Source organism: Paroedura picta, chromosome 2 (assembly GCF_049243985.1).
Source record: "Paroedura picta isolate Pp20150507F chromosome 2, Ppicta_v3.0, whole genome shotgun sequence".
In the NCBI taxonomy this organism is placed as follows: Eukaryota; Metazoa; Chordata; class Lepidosauria; order Squamata; family Gekkonidae; genus Paroedura; species Paroedura picta.
The window spans coordinates 132,973,823-132,989,152 of NC_135370.1; the positions used below are offsets into that span (position 1 = coordinate 132,973,823).

General features: G+C 47.1%; 2 protein-coding genes across 2 annotated transcripts in view; both read right to left on the minus strand.

The window, feature by feature from the left end:
• Positions 1-15,330, minus strand: part of DLL4 (delta like canonical Notch ligand 4) — a 184,872-nt gene that overhangs the window by 117,175 nt on the left and 52,367 nt on the right. The gene's annotated exons all lie outside the window — the stretch shown is intronic.
• On the minus strand, positions 8,436-10,960 carry CHAC1 (ChaC glutathione specific gamma-glutamylcyclotransferase 1). Its single transcript, XM_077322826.1, has 3 exons — positions 10,552-10,960; positions 10,248-10,283; positions 8,436-9,400 (listed from the first exon to the last, which is right to left on the minus strand). The coding sequence occupies exons 1-3, from the start codon at positions 10,792-10,794 to the stop codon at positions 8,996-8,998; spliced, it is 684 nt and encodes a 227-aa protein (XP_077178941.1). The 5' UTR covers positions 10,795-10,960; the 3' UTR covers positions 8,436-8,995.

Sequence of the window (15,330 nt, forward strand, 5' to 3'; positions counted from 1 at the left end):
ACATAGGGCGACAGGCGGTCCCTCAGGTATGTGGGTCCCAACCCGCGTAAAGCCTTAAAGGTTAGAACCAAAACCTTGAACCGGATCCAGACAGCAATTGGCAACCAGTGCAGGTGCCTCAGCACTGGTTGGATGTGGGCCCTCCAAGATGTGCCAGTGAGGATATTTGACTGAACCTCATGCCAAATGGGCATCAAGACCTCATCTTATAGTCCTGGCACACAGTAGCCTAAAGCAGTGGTCCCCAACCTTTCTGAGGCTGGGGACCGGCAGGGCATCGGGCTTGCGGCCTGGGAAGTTTTTTTACTGCGGGGGGGGGGGGCGGGGAGAGGGAGCCGCGGCCCGGCACCATGGCCTTTGCGGCCCGGCACCGGGCTGCAGCCTGCAGGTTGGGGACCACTGGCCTAAAGGATACTTCACATGCCATCAGTTCCTTATACCAATATCATTCTTTTTCACACAGAGAGACAGAACTCCTTTAAAATAGCCCTGGAGCCTGATGGTCAGTGCAGGCTGCACTTGCCATTGTTTTCTGATACCTTTTTTGTCATAGAACATAGAATCATAGAGTTGGAATGGACCATGTAGGCCATGTAGTCCAACCTCCTGCTCAATGCAGGATCAGTCTAAAACATCCGGGATAAGTATCTGTCTAGCTGCTGTTTGAAGACCGCCAGAGAGGGGGAGCTCACCACCTCCTTAGGCAGTGGATTCCACTGCTGAACTACTCTGAGAAAATCCCCCCCCCCATATCTAGCTGATACCATTCTACGTGTAATTTAAACCCACTACCTCTATCCTCTACTGTCAACAGAAACTGCTTCCTGCCTTCCTCCAAGTGACAACCTTTCAAATACTTAGACAGTAATCATGTCCCCTCTTCTCCAGGCTAAACATTCCCAAGTCCTTCAGTCTTTCCGCATGGGGATTGGTCATGAGGCCCCCAATCATCCTCATCATTCTCCTCTGTACCCTCTCAATTTTGCCCACGACGTTTTTTAAATGAGGCCTCCAGAAATGAATACAATACTCAAGGTGTGGTCTGACCAATGTGGTATACAGTGTGACTATGACATCTTGCAATTTTGATGTGATGCCTCTGTTGATATAGCCCAAGAATGCATTCACCTTTTTACCACCACATTGCTCTGTCTGCTCATATTTTGCTTATATGTAGTACTCTGCACTTATCCTTATTGAATTGCATCTTGTTCTCATTTGTCCACATTTCCAGAATGTTCAGATCTCATTGAACCAATCTTCTGGGGTGTTTGCTACTCTTCCCAATTTGGTGTAATCTGCAGATTTAATGAGTAGTCCCTCCACTCCCTGATCCAGATCATTGATAACAATATTGGAAAGTACCAGACTCAATGCGATGCCCTGTGATACCTCACTGCTCACCTCCCTCCAATCTGAGGAAATACTATTGACAACTACTCTTTGGGTTCCCTATCCATCTAACCATCTGAAAATCCAGTCTTCAGTCCTCCAGTTTACCCATAAGAACATCATGGAGAACCTTGTCAAAAGCCTTAAGGAAATTCAGGTAAACAACTATGTTTCCATGATCTAATAAACCCGTCACTTGGTCAAAGAAGGAAACCAGGTTGGTCTGTCAGGAACTGTTGGAGACAAATTCATGCTGGCTTCCCCAGATCAGTAGGGATGTAAGCCTCTTAGTGGGATCTAGGGATCCCCCAGAATTACAGCTCATCTCCAGAGTACGGAGATCAGTTTTTTTGGAGAAAATGAATTCTTTGGAACTCTATGGATTGTATTCCACTGTGGTCTCTGTCTTCTCCAGGCTCCATCCCCAATTCTTCAGGAGTTTCCCAACCTGGAACTGACAACTGTACCCTGCCCCCCCCCCATTCCCTGCTGGTGATCAGAGAGGGCCAGATAACCCTAGATGCCAGACGTAATAGAACTTGGGTCTTTACTGGCTAATATATAATGATATTGTATCAGGCACCTCAGCGGATAAGAAGCTTTGTTATGCATTCCAAAATTTTTAGACAGCTGATGTTATTATTCCGAAGGAATTAAAAATTGAACTTGGCTCTGCCAGTCTTGTGATTTATGAATGTTATGATTCTGTGGACTAATGAACATGAGAGAGAGAACCAGGCTGGAATATGAGCTACCAGACAGTGAAGCAGGACCAATTTATCCATGTAGAACATAGAATCATAGGCCCATTCCGCACAGATTCTTTGTAGCAGGAGTGTGGCAAATTGTAATCGCTACTAAAATGCAGTTATGCACAACATTATGCACAACATTATCCACAACAACACAATCTGCCACACTCCTGAAACAGTCCTGCTAGAAGCGCTTCGTTGTAGCGCTTCCAGGGAAATCCCAAAAAGTGGATTCACCCTCTGGAAAGCGCTAGACTCTTGCAACCAATCTGCAACACTAGCGAAAAGGTTCTGTGCGTTACCATTGTTGCGGTTTCAGCAAAGTCCCCCCCCCCCGGTCTCTCTCCTCTGACCTTCCGGCGAAGCGATCGCCTTTTTTTTTTCTCAGAGCGAGCGGAGAGCAACGAACTGGTGAGCCTTCATTCACCCAGCGAGGCTACCCCGGCTGATGTCCCTCCACAGAGCTGTTTTAAGTCACCAAGCACCACATAGCCCCGTTTGCTGGTTCCCTTTATTTTTGGCCGAAAATCGCGCCCATGCACGGGGGGGATTTTTTTTTCACTCAGGGGAGCATGGCAACGATGAAACGGCAGCTCACACGCCACCTGCCAGCTAGATGGGTCTCTCCGTTGCAACGAATCAACGCAGATTCATTGCAACGTGTTTTTGTTTTTTTTTAACCTGCCTTAAAGAGAAAGGGGCTTTTCGGGAGCATGATAACGGCCGCCCATTGGCTGCTCGTTTGATTGACGGCCAGGGGTGGGACAAAGCTCGGCAAATATCGCTTCCTTCCTAGCGATTTTTGCCGAGACTGGAAACCTGTGGGAAACTATTGAAACGCAACTGGATTCCACTACAAAGGCAGGTATGCACAACGACGAATTCCACTATTTTAAATTGCGTTTTTTCTTTCCGTGATCAATTTGCCACATTGATCCTGGTGCAGAATGGGCCATAGAGTTGGAAGGGTCTATACAGGCCATCTAGTCCAACCCTCTGCAGTATCAGCCTAAAACATCCAGTATATGTGCCCAGCTGCTGCTTGAAGACTGTCAGTGAGGGGGAGCTCACCATATTCTTAGGCAGTCAATTCCACAGCTGTACTATTCTGACTGTGAAAAACTTTTTCCTGATATCTAGCTGATATCATTCCCCATGTTGTTTAAACCCATTACTGTGGGTCCTTGCTACCAACAGAAACCTTTCCCTGTCTTCATCTAAGTGATAATCTTTCAAATACTTAAAGACAGAAATCATGTCCCCTCTCAACCTCCTCTTCTCCAGGCTGAACATTCCTAAGCGCCTCAGCCTTTCCTCACAGAACTCAGTCCCCAGGCCCCAGATCATCCTTGTTGCTCATCTCTGCACCCTCTCAATTTTGTCCACGTCCTGTTTGAAGTGAGGCCTCCAGAACTGCACAAAGAACTCCAGGTGGGGTCTGAACAGTACGGTATACAATGGGTCTGTAACATCTTGTGATTTTGATGTGATGCCCCTATTGATACAGCCCAAGACTGCATCTGCCTTCTTTACCACCTCATAACACTGTCTGCTCATATTTAGCTTACAGTCCACAAGTATCCCAAGATCACATTCACACACACTGCTATCGAGAAGTGTATCTCCCATCCAGTATGCATGATTCTCATTTTTGTGATCCAGATGTAGAACTCTATACTTCTCCTTATTGAATTGCATCTTTTTCTCATTTGCCCACTTTTCCAGCATGTTCAGATCTTGTTGAACTCTATCTTATGGGGTGTTTGCTATTTCTCCCAATTTGGTGTCATCTGGATGTTACAGGCCCCACACGTCCAGGGGCCCTGCGTGGTGCCTTCCCCCTATGGAGGCCATAGCCTCTCTCCTCCCCAGTTTTCCCTCTTTAAGGACACTCAGAGTGACAGGCCTTTCCACTGTGGGGGACCTCTTTGCCCTGCCCCATCTGCCTGTTCCTGCTGCAATCGTACTCTGCTAGGGCCTTGAAAATCCTTAAACTGGCTCTGGTGCTATGGCCCCACTAGACCTTGAACTACTCCTGCAGTTCCCCTGGAGAAGATGGCTCCTTTGGAAAGGAGTTTCTGTGGCCTCGTACCCCACTGAGGTCTCTCCCCCAACCCTGCCGTATTCACTCCCAAAGCTCTAGGGATTTCCCACTCCAGATCTAGCAATCCTAGTATTTGTGTGTTGGTGATTTTTTTTTTTTAATGTGAGGGAAGTTTGAACAATGCATTGTTGTCTTTATCTGCAGTGGTAAAATCTGCACTGCCCTCTGATACATGTGTACAGGATCGGCTTTAACCTTCCTATAGCATCTTTTTCTCTGCCAATGAGAAGGAGTTTAGAAGCAAACAAACTGAATTATATATTCATTAATAATCAACTCTGGAAATGTTTCCAAGTACAAGCAGAGGAGTTGGGGAAATGCACCAGGGCTGCAGTTCTAGTCCAAAGAAGCCAATGGTACACGTATAATCACAAGAGAGATTGGTGCGTTCTCTAGGGACAACATCTTTGGAAGTAAGGAGTTCTTAGTCTGACAAAGAGTGCTTGCACTTGAAAGCTCACGCCCTGAATAAATCTTTGTTGTCATAAAGGTGCTACTGGACTCTGATTTTATTGTAGTGAGAAGGTCACTCTAGAGAGGCTATTCAGGCTGAGAAGGGAAAGCCAGTCAGCAGGTACAGGGGTGGGTGGGTGTATGTGCCCCTGGTGCGACAAGCTAACCAATATTAGTTGCCAGCCATAAAACTCACTGGGTGACCTTGGGGCAATCTTTCTTTCTCTCTCACACAACCCACCTAAACTACTCACATCTTTTTAGGATAAAACAGAGACAGGAGCATCAAGCCCTGAGCTCCTTGGAGGAAGAGTAAGACAAACATTGGCATAGTTTATGTAAAGATCGTATTGCCAGCCTGAGATATAAGTGACTCTTGATAGGAGGCAGTTAGTATCTTGATAGAGAGAGAGAGAGAATACAGCACTGTCAGCAATTCCCAATTTAAACTCCCCCTCCCCCTTGTTTTGGTGATACTGGTTTGAACTGCACTTACAGGAATACCAGTACAGTGGCAGGGTATATGCTTTTTCTCCCTGTAAACTGCCTACAGATCAGTTTTTCATCTGTAAGGAGGGATATAAATTGTAATACAAATGAGAAAGATGCAGGTTGGTTGTCCTCCAATGACTTCAGCTGCTGTCCTTGTGTTTTCCTCTTCTGCAGCTCATAAGGGCTAAGCTATTTTCTCCTAGCACCGGCAGGAGAGGCACTGCAAAACCGTGTCTTGTGTCTTTCATAACTGCTTCTTGGAAGTGGAACAGCAGCCGGTCTCTCTCAAAGCTTTCCTTGGCATTTGTGCATGCAGAGAGTCATGTTTCTGTACTTGCCTTCTGTCCTCAGAAGAACTGCCTCCCGTGCAGCCCATCGCCCACAGAGGAGTTCTACAAGGTTCTTCCTCGATGCCATCGGTTCATAGCAGTGCAACCATGAGGATGCTGTAAGAAGATCCCCCAGGACTTCATTTGGGTGAAAGTTCACAAGACAGGCACAGTTGGACTCATGTAAATAATATTTTGTTTTTGGATGCCTAGGCGACAATATCTTTTGTGCCAGCGAAGCACCCTACTCAAGGTCCCAACACAAAGACTTTAGCTTAAAGAGCTGAATACACACGGCCCCAAAGATGCATTAGACTGAATCTGACCATTTGTCAAGCAAGGTCACTCTTTCACATCACCTACTACCTTGAGAGCCAGTTTGGTGTAGTGGTTAGGAGTGCGGACTTCTAATCTGGCGAGCCGGGTTCGATTCTGCACTCCCCCACATGCAGCCAGCTGGGTGACCTTGGGCTCCCCATGGCACTGATAAAGCTGTTCTGACTGAGCAGTGATATCAGGGCTCTCTCAGCCTCACCCACCCCACAGGGTGTCTGTTGTGGGGAGAGGAATGGGAAGGCGACTGTAAGCCGCTTTGAGCCTCCTTCGGGTAGGGAAAAGCAGCATATAAGAACCAACTCTTCTTCTTCTTCTTCTACCTGTTTTTTTTTTCATCTGAAGGATTGCAGCTGGGACCTTCTGCATGCAAAATAGATGCTCTGCTACCTCAACCCATCCTGAGAACACAAAAGCTGGCATCCTGGTCTTAAAAAGCATTGCATAGCTTTTGGTTTTGGATTTCGCATCAGACCAGTGTGGCTACCTACTTTTTAAAGTAATGATTTAGTTTTCTGATAGTCCATCCCCCTATAACTATATAAAGGTGTGGGTTTTTTTTCTCAAAGAAGCAATATAAAGAGTATTGTTCCAAAGGGAAAAGTAGGCTTGTCCATTTAAGAAGAGGGTCTTTACTGCTTCTTGTGGTACAAGGAAGTCTTTCTAGGCTTCAGCATTATTGTTGGGGGACTGTGCCTCCATGGTTTAATAGTTTATCAAGATGGGCTTTATATTTTTTTTCCTAACAAAATCCTATCCTGCACAAGCATGAGACCACTGGCTTTCAGTACCAGCAATAATCCAGTTGTCCGCCACAGGGTGATCATGCCCCTTGTGAAAACCGGAGTCCATACTGAATGAACTAGTCATGACGGGGAGGAAAACTGACATTTTGTTGGACAAAATGTTATATTTTAATATCTAAGGAAACTAAATCCACCCCATCGAGAAGTATTGCCTGTAGCTGAACAATGGCCTGCTGTACCTAGTTCCTATGCATCTCATGTAGGAAAAATTCTAGGGCAGGCAGCATAAATTTCTAGGCACACTCAGTAGCTGGCAGTGTGTATTTTAGAGATGGAGCAGCAACTCTGACTTGGAACTAGACAATTATTAATGTGGTAGAACAAATGTATGTCCAACATTGGCTGAAGTATACCTGTTTGCTCCCTACACAGACAGACTATATTTCGTGCAGTTTAGGCACACCCTGCACATTATCCAAGTTATGGCACCTCTGTAATCTTTATGGCACAATAAAGTTCTCAAGGGGCAGGGGTATGCATTGGCTCATGCATGGCTTCTGGAGAAGAGGTGCACTCTATCAGTGATGGATGCTGGAGGAAATGTAGCATCATTTATTGAGGTACTTCTTTTCCAGAGATAGGGCCTAATATGCAACCCAACTATGGCGAAATTGAAAGGTGGCACTGGAACTACCACATGCCCTTCACCGTGTGCTGCCTGAACCAGTAGAACCACTCATACCAGATGTAGTGTAGAAAGGTGTTTGTCCACAAAGCAAATAAACCATCACTACCAAAGCAGAAATAAGTGCCATGTCCCTTTCTGTAGAAGCTGGGAAAGCCTGTATTAGCACCATCATTTCATCACTACAATGATGTTGCAGCATCTGTGGCATCCTTGGATTGGTTTTCTTTTTCCTTTACCTGCTCTTGAGTCTTCTTTATCTACTTGGTAAGCTTTAAAATGTCGACTAGTTTTAATTCTAGGGGCCAGGGATGGTTTCTGTTTGCACATATCACTGACAATGTCAGGCATTAGGCACAGTTCCTTGGAAAACACTATGCCAAGGTTTGCTATTGTTGGCAAAATGCAATTAGAAGCAGCAGCATCTCTCTCAAGTGCTGTCAGAAACAGGGAACTGACAGTTTACATTGCTCAGTTCTACCTTCAGGCAATTCATATGCCATGCCTCCAGCCCTCCAGACATATGCTGCGGTAAAGTTTGGACACCGACTTAGTAATAAATATGTAGATACAACTGAGCCATGAGAAACCCTCATCTTTTAAACAGTGTTTACATCTTGCAGTCTTGTAAACAGGAGGCAGAGATGGTATAGAGCAGGGGTGGCCAAACTGGGGTCTCCAGAGGTCCGTGTACTACAATTACTATGAGCCCCTGCCAGCATGGCAAATTGGCAGGGGCTTATGGTACTTGTAGTCCATGAACTTCTGGAGACCCACAGTTTGGCCAGCCCTGGTATAGGGTAACAGCAGGGAACAGCTATGTTGCTCATGCGGATGGTATTTGTGCAGATCAGCATCCCATCAACAGCCCTACAGTTGCTGCCTGAGGTAAGTGCCTCTCCCAAGCCAGAAAATCTGGCCTCAAACCAGAAGGCATAAAGCAGGGGGTGACCAAAATGTGGCTCTCCGTGCTTCTGGCAGGTACTCTTGGTCATCCAAGGACATCTGGAAAGCCGCAGTTCGGCCACCCCTGTGCCATAGAGCCTCCCTCCCAGCAAAGCCTTTCCAATACCCCCTGCCCTATAAGGCATATGCCAAGACACAAACCACCAATCGGATGTTTTCCCATAAGGAAATATATTCATTACAATAAATACATCTTCAAGTTATAAAAAGTTTAGTGCATTAACAGTTAAGACATGTCTGAGGACACCTGGCCCCATCAGAGCCTACTGAAGGCAAAGAATTCATATTGCACTGGAACCCCGGCATAGGTGTGAGAGGAGGTGGAGGCCAATCCCTTGGACTTGGAACACGCACACAACCCAGTCTCCACCTCCCCAGTGGTGCTACCAGTTTATGAGGTACAGCAAAGCTTGTAGTGTTTCAACATGGCAGCCAAGTCTTCGCTTGTGAGAGGCTTCCGCAATACTGGAAGGGAAGAAAGCACGTTGAGTTTTCAGCTGCCTTCCTCTTGAAGATGGGAACACTGCTTGATCTAGGCTTCCTAAAGCCATTGTTTTCCAGTCTGCTATGCATTCTCAGCATAATTCACTAGTCAAGTACTGTTTATAAAGCATCTGTGGGGAAAGTTGTCCCATTCTCTACATCCACTGATTCTAATTATCTGACTACTTGCATTAAAAAAGTGCATCTGTTTGTCTTTGATGGAAGTCCTCTCTTAGCCCCTCTGGCAGGCGCAGTCATGTTCATTCTTCCACTAAGGATTCCTCACCGTGGTACAGGCAGGGTAAGATAGAGATGAGCGCCTCCTCAATTGAAAACAAGTGCTCATCCTCTACCTGAGGGCAGCAGTAACGCATGAAGTCCGCCAGTCGCAGGAGATACTCTATATTGTGGCCTGAACGGCCACTGGAAACAATTATTTGAGCAGCAATGTCCTCTTCTGAGGCCGGGCCAAGGTAGGAAGGATTCTGAGGGGTAGCAATGTAAACCAGGGCCAGGAGAGGCTCACCACCCTCTTTATCCTGGGGATGGAACTTCACTAGCTTGGTATCGTAGCCACCCAGCACTGCTTCCCGCATATTAAGATACTTCAGTGAGGCGGCAATTTGGTCTCCATGAAGTTCATAGGCAACACCCCATGTGCACCCCTGGAACAAGAAGTCAAATGACAAAGTGTTATTTACTGCTGGCTAGGCAGAAATTGAATTGTGGTTCCTATGCTCACTAAGAAATGGGTGAATGTGCTGATTTTATTTAGATCTGGCAAACTAGGGGAGAAAAGAGCTCTGAAAGCCACCATCATACTAAGGAAGGAATCTTTAGAAAGGCAAATCTTTTGGTCATTCTGTGCCTAGTATACCCTCTGTCTGACAGCATGGGGAAGGAAATCTAAGAAACCACCTCTATTTAGCCTCCAGTTTCCCTACCGAATGTAGTTTCCTACAAAGAGTTCTGCAGATAGCATTTCCTGGCTATGCAAACAAAATGGCTTGCTGCCATCTTCACAATTCACCGTAAAGGTTTTTAGGTGGACCAGAGAGAGCAGATGCCACACTTGTGCTTGGAGATGAATGTGTTTCACTTTAGCTTCTATCTCAACTCTAATCATCAGATGATCCATCAGCTTTTGTAAAGTCTCCTTGAGATGCCATGGCATTGACTCAATTACATACCAAGTATTTTTCCTTAGCTGTTTTTTCTTTTTGGCCTGGTCATCCCAAACAGTCTGTACAATAATGGATTCTTACCTTACGAGCACTCAGTGTTTCCCCACCCCTACCCCATGTATCATTCTAACAACAAATGCTAAATCAATTGTGTTGTTGCCCTTATTCAGTCAACCTCACCTTGATGCTCTCAGGGGCCAATGGCCCAGGTGGGTTCACAAGAATTGTTCTAGTTTGTCATTCACACACACACACATTTTTATGTATTAGTCACACAGACATAGCTGTAGGTCAACTAGACCTAAGGATACAAACACAGAACACTTACATCATAATCTTCTAGGAGAGTGACCACTCTTCCAGGCTACACAGGAGAGGAAAGAGAGACCTTTTAGTACACTCTGGATCAGGTAGCAAGCACCCCACCTCACCCCCCACCATTGATGGGCAATGGATACAGCCTGTAGCCAAGGCGACCCAAAGCAGCAGCACTACAGAATGAGGGAGGCTCCGGCGCGACGTCTCCCCGCTCCCCCCCCCCCGACCTCTCAGCCATCCCGGGCTGACGCCGGGCATCCTCTCCGGTCCTCGCCCGCCCCCGCAGAGCCAGGCGCCCCGGCCCTCCTTCTCACCATCTTCTCGGAGCCTCGGTGGAACGTGTCTCCTTGCCAGAAGCGGCGGCTGTAGCCGCGGATGAAGCCCACCTTGCGGGAGGTGAACTCGAAATCCGGCCTCCACACCAGCGAGCCGTAGCCGAAGACCCAGAGCGGAGACTTGGGGGGCGCGCCCTCCGCCAGGGAGGAGACGTCCTCTTGCTGCCGCCCGGAGAGATGCTCTCCCCCGTCGGAGGGAGGCTGCGGCGGCTCCCGCTTCATGGCCCCGCAGAAGGCGCTGCCGCCGCTGGGACTCTGCCTCTTGACCCCGGGGGAGGGCCGGCGGAGGGCGAGACCGCGGTTGCAGGATCGGAGCAGGGCCAAGCAACGGAGTCCCGTCGAAAGCGAACAGTCCTCGCGCCTCTGCCCAGACCCTTAAATACCAGCCCGCCGGTAAGCTCCGCCCAATTGTCACAGACCTCTTCGGGCTCGCGCCTCCGCTTCTCCAATCAGAGCTTCCAGCGTCCTGACAGCCGCAAATAGTCCCGCCTCTTGGACGGCACGTTGCATTTGGATAGGTCAGAAGAGTCTGCCCGTCTTGGAGAGAGGCAGCCGCGGATTGGTTCCTTTAGTCCGCGCTGTGTCAAAGCCGGGATGATGCAACCTGGCTGGAAGCTTTCGAGTAAAGGCGGCAGGTGATTGCATCAGGCGACCTCTTGAAGGCTTCCCTTGGGTAGACCTGGGAGAAGAATGCCGGGATCGAGGCCAGTAGGATGTAAACGTGTCTTGAGGCTGCGAGGAGGCGGAGGCGCGCCTGGTGCAAATCACTTTTAAAGGGCATAACTCGTTTGTGCAATGGAGGAGAGGGGGTGGATGCCTGCACCTCTCTCCCTAAAGTGATCAGAACCCACTGACAGAGGTACCCTGCGAATACATAAGCTCGACTGGGTGGGGTTTGAACTACCTTCCAAAGCAGCCATTTCCTCCAGGTGAACCTGGTAAACAGTTCCAGGAAATTTGCAACCACCACCTGGAGGTTGGCATCCCTATTAATAATGGGCAATAACGAAAAAATGATTGAATGCCCACTTTCATTGCCAGCTAACTTATATCTATACAGAGAAGAAAATAAAACTATTGGTACTTTTGCTATTGGGCTTCACCTCCTTCAGCATCTTTCCCTTCAAAATTCCACCCTAATGAGATGGGTCCTGCTAACAAAAATCCCAAATGTTGCAAAGATATTCCTGCAGCCATTTGGATCTCACACCAGAGGTTAAGAAAGAACCACCTACATCTTCTTCCTTTCCTAGGAGTATTCCACCATCTCAAACCTATACTGTATGGCTCTGAAAGGTTTGAGTCCAGTGGCACCTAGAAGAAGAGGTCTTTTTTTTTATACCCTGCTTTTCACTACCTGAAGGACTCCCAAAGCAGCTAACACTTTTCCATTCCATTCCCCAATGTGAGGTAGGTGTGGTTAAGCAGCTCTGAGAGAACTGCTCTGCAAGAATAGCTCTAAGACAACTGTGACTGGCCCAAGGTCACTCAGCTGGTTGCATGTGGAGGTGTAGGAAATCAAACCTGGTTCTCCAAATTAGAGCCCACTGCTCTTAACCACTACACCATGCTGAAGAAGTGTGCACGCACAGAAAAGCTTATACCCAGAATTAAACTTTTTTAGTCTTACAGGTGCCCCTGGACTCAAGCTCAGTTCTGTTGCTTCAGACCTACATGGCTACACATCTGAATGTATGCACTGCAGTTACTAGAGGTGCAGCCCAATTTCAACCATATCCACTGCAGCAGAAAGTTCTGGGAAAATAACAGGGGAGGGTTATACTCATTAATCATGGGACTGCTTGTCACCTTTCCAAGGAGCCACACTATGCAGCTTCTCCAAGGAGTCCAGAATGCTGTACATATAATTCCTCCAATTATGTACTCACAGTAAATCTATGAGGTAGGTTAGTCTGAGAGAAAGTGATTATCCCCAGGCTTCATGGATGTTTGTGATTTGATCGCACTGGCTGATTGGCCCAGTTCTCTTGCAAAACTCACTGGATACCAGATGGCTCTGCACACATCAGGTGTGTCATCACAGGACCTAAGTCACAGGGTGTGCTTACAGATTCCTGTGGCAGTGGCATCATGGTACTGGATGACTTAATATAACAGGCTCAGTATCAAAAGTAGTACTCGCCCGAGAAAGCTATAGATACCTTAAAGAACAGAAGAGCAGGGTAGGAAAATACACAAAAAATAAGGCTGCCTCTGCTTCTAGTGCTGTGGACTGGCTCTGAAGAAAAGACAAAAAAAGATGGATGTAGGTATGCCCTAAAGCGCAGGATTAAGTCAAACCTTGAAGCATCAGTGAGGATTTTGACCTAATAGGATGAAGAATAAGCCAGTAAGCCTGGAGAAAAAAAGTCATGTCATTTAATAGGATTATTTATTTACTTCAATTATACCCCAACTTTCCCCTCTCACCTATTTTGTCCTCACAACCAGGTTTTCATGAAACACTGGGGTTTCTTGACAGCCCTATAAGGTTTTCCAAATGGGTAGGAGTTAATTTTTTATATATTTTTAAAATTTGCTAAACATTTATCAGGTGACATGACCACTTGCTCTCCCTCCTCACAAAATGGCCATTGATGGGCCTGTAGCGGATGGGAAGGGGAGGGGCCCCAAGTAAGCTTGTACACAGCCATGCTTCCCAACCATATTCTGCTCAATCATGCCACTTCCGGAGTTTCTCGAAGACTGAAGAATATTTCAGGAGAAATAGTAAAAAAGTCGAGAAAGGCTGCTCTAAGCAGTACACCAAACTGATTCCCACCAGTAATCACAATGTAGCCTAGACTAGCAAGAAACCCCATTGCATGCAGGAATGCAATGGGTGCTAGGACGCAGGGGACACCGGGAGGTGCAGATCACTCTCTGTGTGTGTCTCTCTCTCCTTCTCACACTGTCTCTCAGTGTGCCTCGCAGCAGAAGGCATAGCAGGTAATCAGGGCTGGTTTGCAGGAGGGAAGGAAGGCTGGTGTGCAACTTGGGGCAGCTCTGTCTGTCTGTCTGTCTGTCTGTCTGTCTGTCTGTCTGTCCCTCTGTTGCAGCAGGGGCGGCTCTCTCTGTGTGTCTCTCTCCGTGGCAGCAGGAGCCATAGAAGTGAATTAGGGCTCATTCTTAGGAGGGAAGCAGGGCTGGTCAGCAGCTTGGGGCAGTTCTCTCGGTGTCTCTCTCTGTCTCCCTTGCAGCAGGAGCAATAGGAGGGAATGAGGGCTTGTGTTCGGTCTGGCAGGGCTCTGTGTGTCTCTCTCTGTCTCTGGTGCGTCTGAGAGGAACGTGGCTAGCGTCCAGGGAGGGAGGGTGGGAGCTGTAGGGGCAGGGCCAATCAGGGTGCAGCCAGAGTTGCTGTCTGCACCCTGATTGGCCCTATTCCAACTCAGACAACCGGACACGTTTCATCCCCCAGGCTGTTTCACAAATATATAGAGGAACCATGGATAAGGATGTGTGGAGGGGCAAGTGAGCCTCTATGGCTCTGCTTCCTTTCTTGCTCATCCTATAGGACCTCTTTTCTCTCTTTTACCTGGGCTTGGCACTGCAGCAAGTTAATCTTTTGAGGTTAATCTCTTCACAATAACTTAAATGTACCTACACGAATATGCCATGAAAAAATGTGCTTCTATTTTTGTCAGAAAAACATCACTGGAGTCAGATCATCTTTGTAATTTTTTAAACGGCCTTTTCACATGGAGAATCAGGGATACTGTGAAAAAGTGTCTGTGCTTCCAAGTCAAATTATTGCAGTAATCTAATCATTGTAGCAAATCTAATCTATAACATGGACTGCAGTGGCCAGATCTTTTCTGCCCAGAAAGGCTGAAACTAGCCTTTTTCAATCTTTTGACTGTGGAAATACCACTGAAATGTTTTTCAGGTTTTGAGGTATCAGGAAGTGATGTCAGCTGATCATGCCTCCTGGCCATGCCCCCTGGAAGTGAGAGGAGCCTTGGATAGCATGGGGCCCTCCCTTCCCACCCCCTCCAGACCCATCACTGGCCACTTGGGGAGGGGTCAGATCAACTCTGCCCAAATAAGGACAGAAATTAAAAGAATAAAATAGTTTTGTTATGAAGAGAACCAATTTGGTATAGAAAGAGAGAAGTGAGTCTGTCTCAGATTACCATTCTGTCTGTTCAGGAGGCAAGCATTTCTATATAATTGGGAATATTGTGAAAGAATGGGGTGAAGACAAGTCTTTGGCAGCCAGATCCTGTGCTGAGGTGTGGGAACTGAGCTTCTACTTAGGGAACCAATGATCCCCCCAGGGGGAGCATTCTCTCTGTTAGTCACTCAGGTGACTGATTCATATGTGGTGGGGTGGTTAGGTTCCTAGCTGGTAATGGTGAATCATAGCAAGGCAAGAGGGCCACGGACAAAGTTGGGGTGATGCATGGGAACAAACTAACTGTAACCCAAATCAATTATCTGCATTGCAGCTTCAGATACGCTACATGCATAAGCAAACGAAAGTTGCTTCTGTGCTTGGACATGCAAGGTTGCGATTAGCAGAAGGCCTGTATTGTTTATAAATAAAGATGAACCACTCAAAGACTGTCATGTACAAAGAACACCCAGATAGCAACCAGCACTTCTGCAATGCTTACTCCGCTCAGTTTAATCTCAGTTATGTCAGTTTTCTGCTTGACATTCACTCTGAAGAACAAATTTTGTCCAGTGGCACCTTTAAGACCAATAAAGTTTTATTTTGGGTATAAGGTAAGCTTGTACATGCATGCACACCGGAGC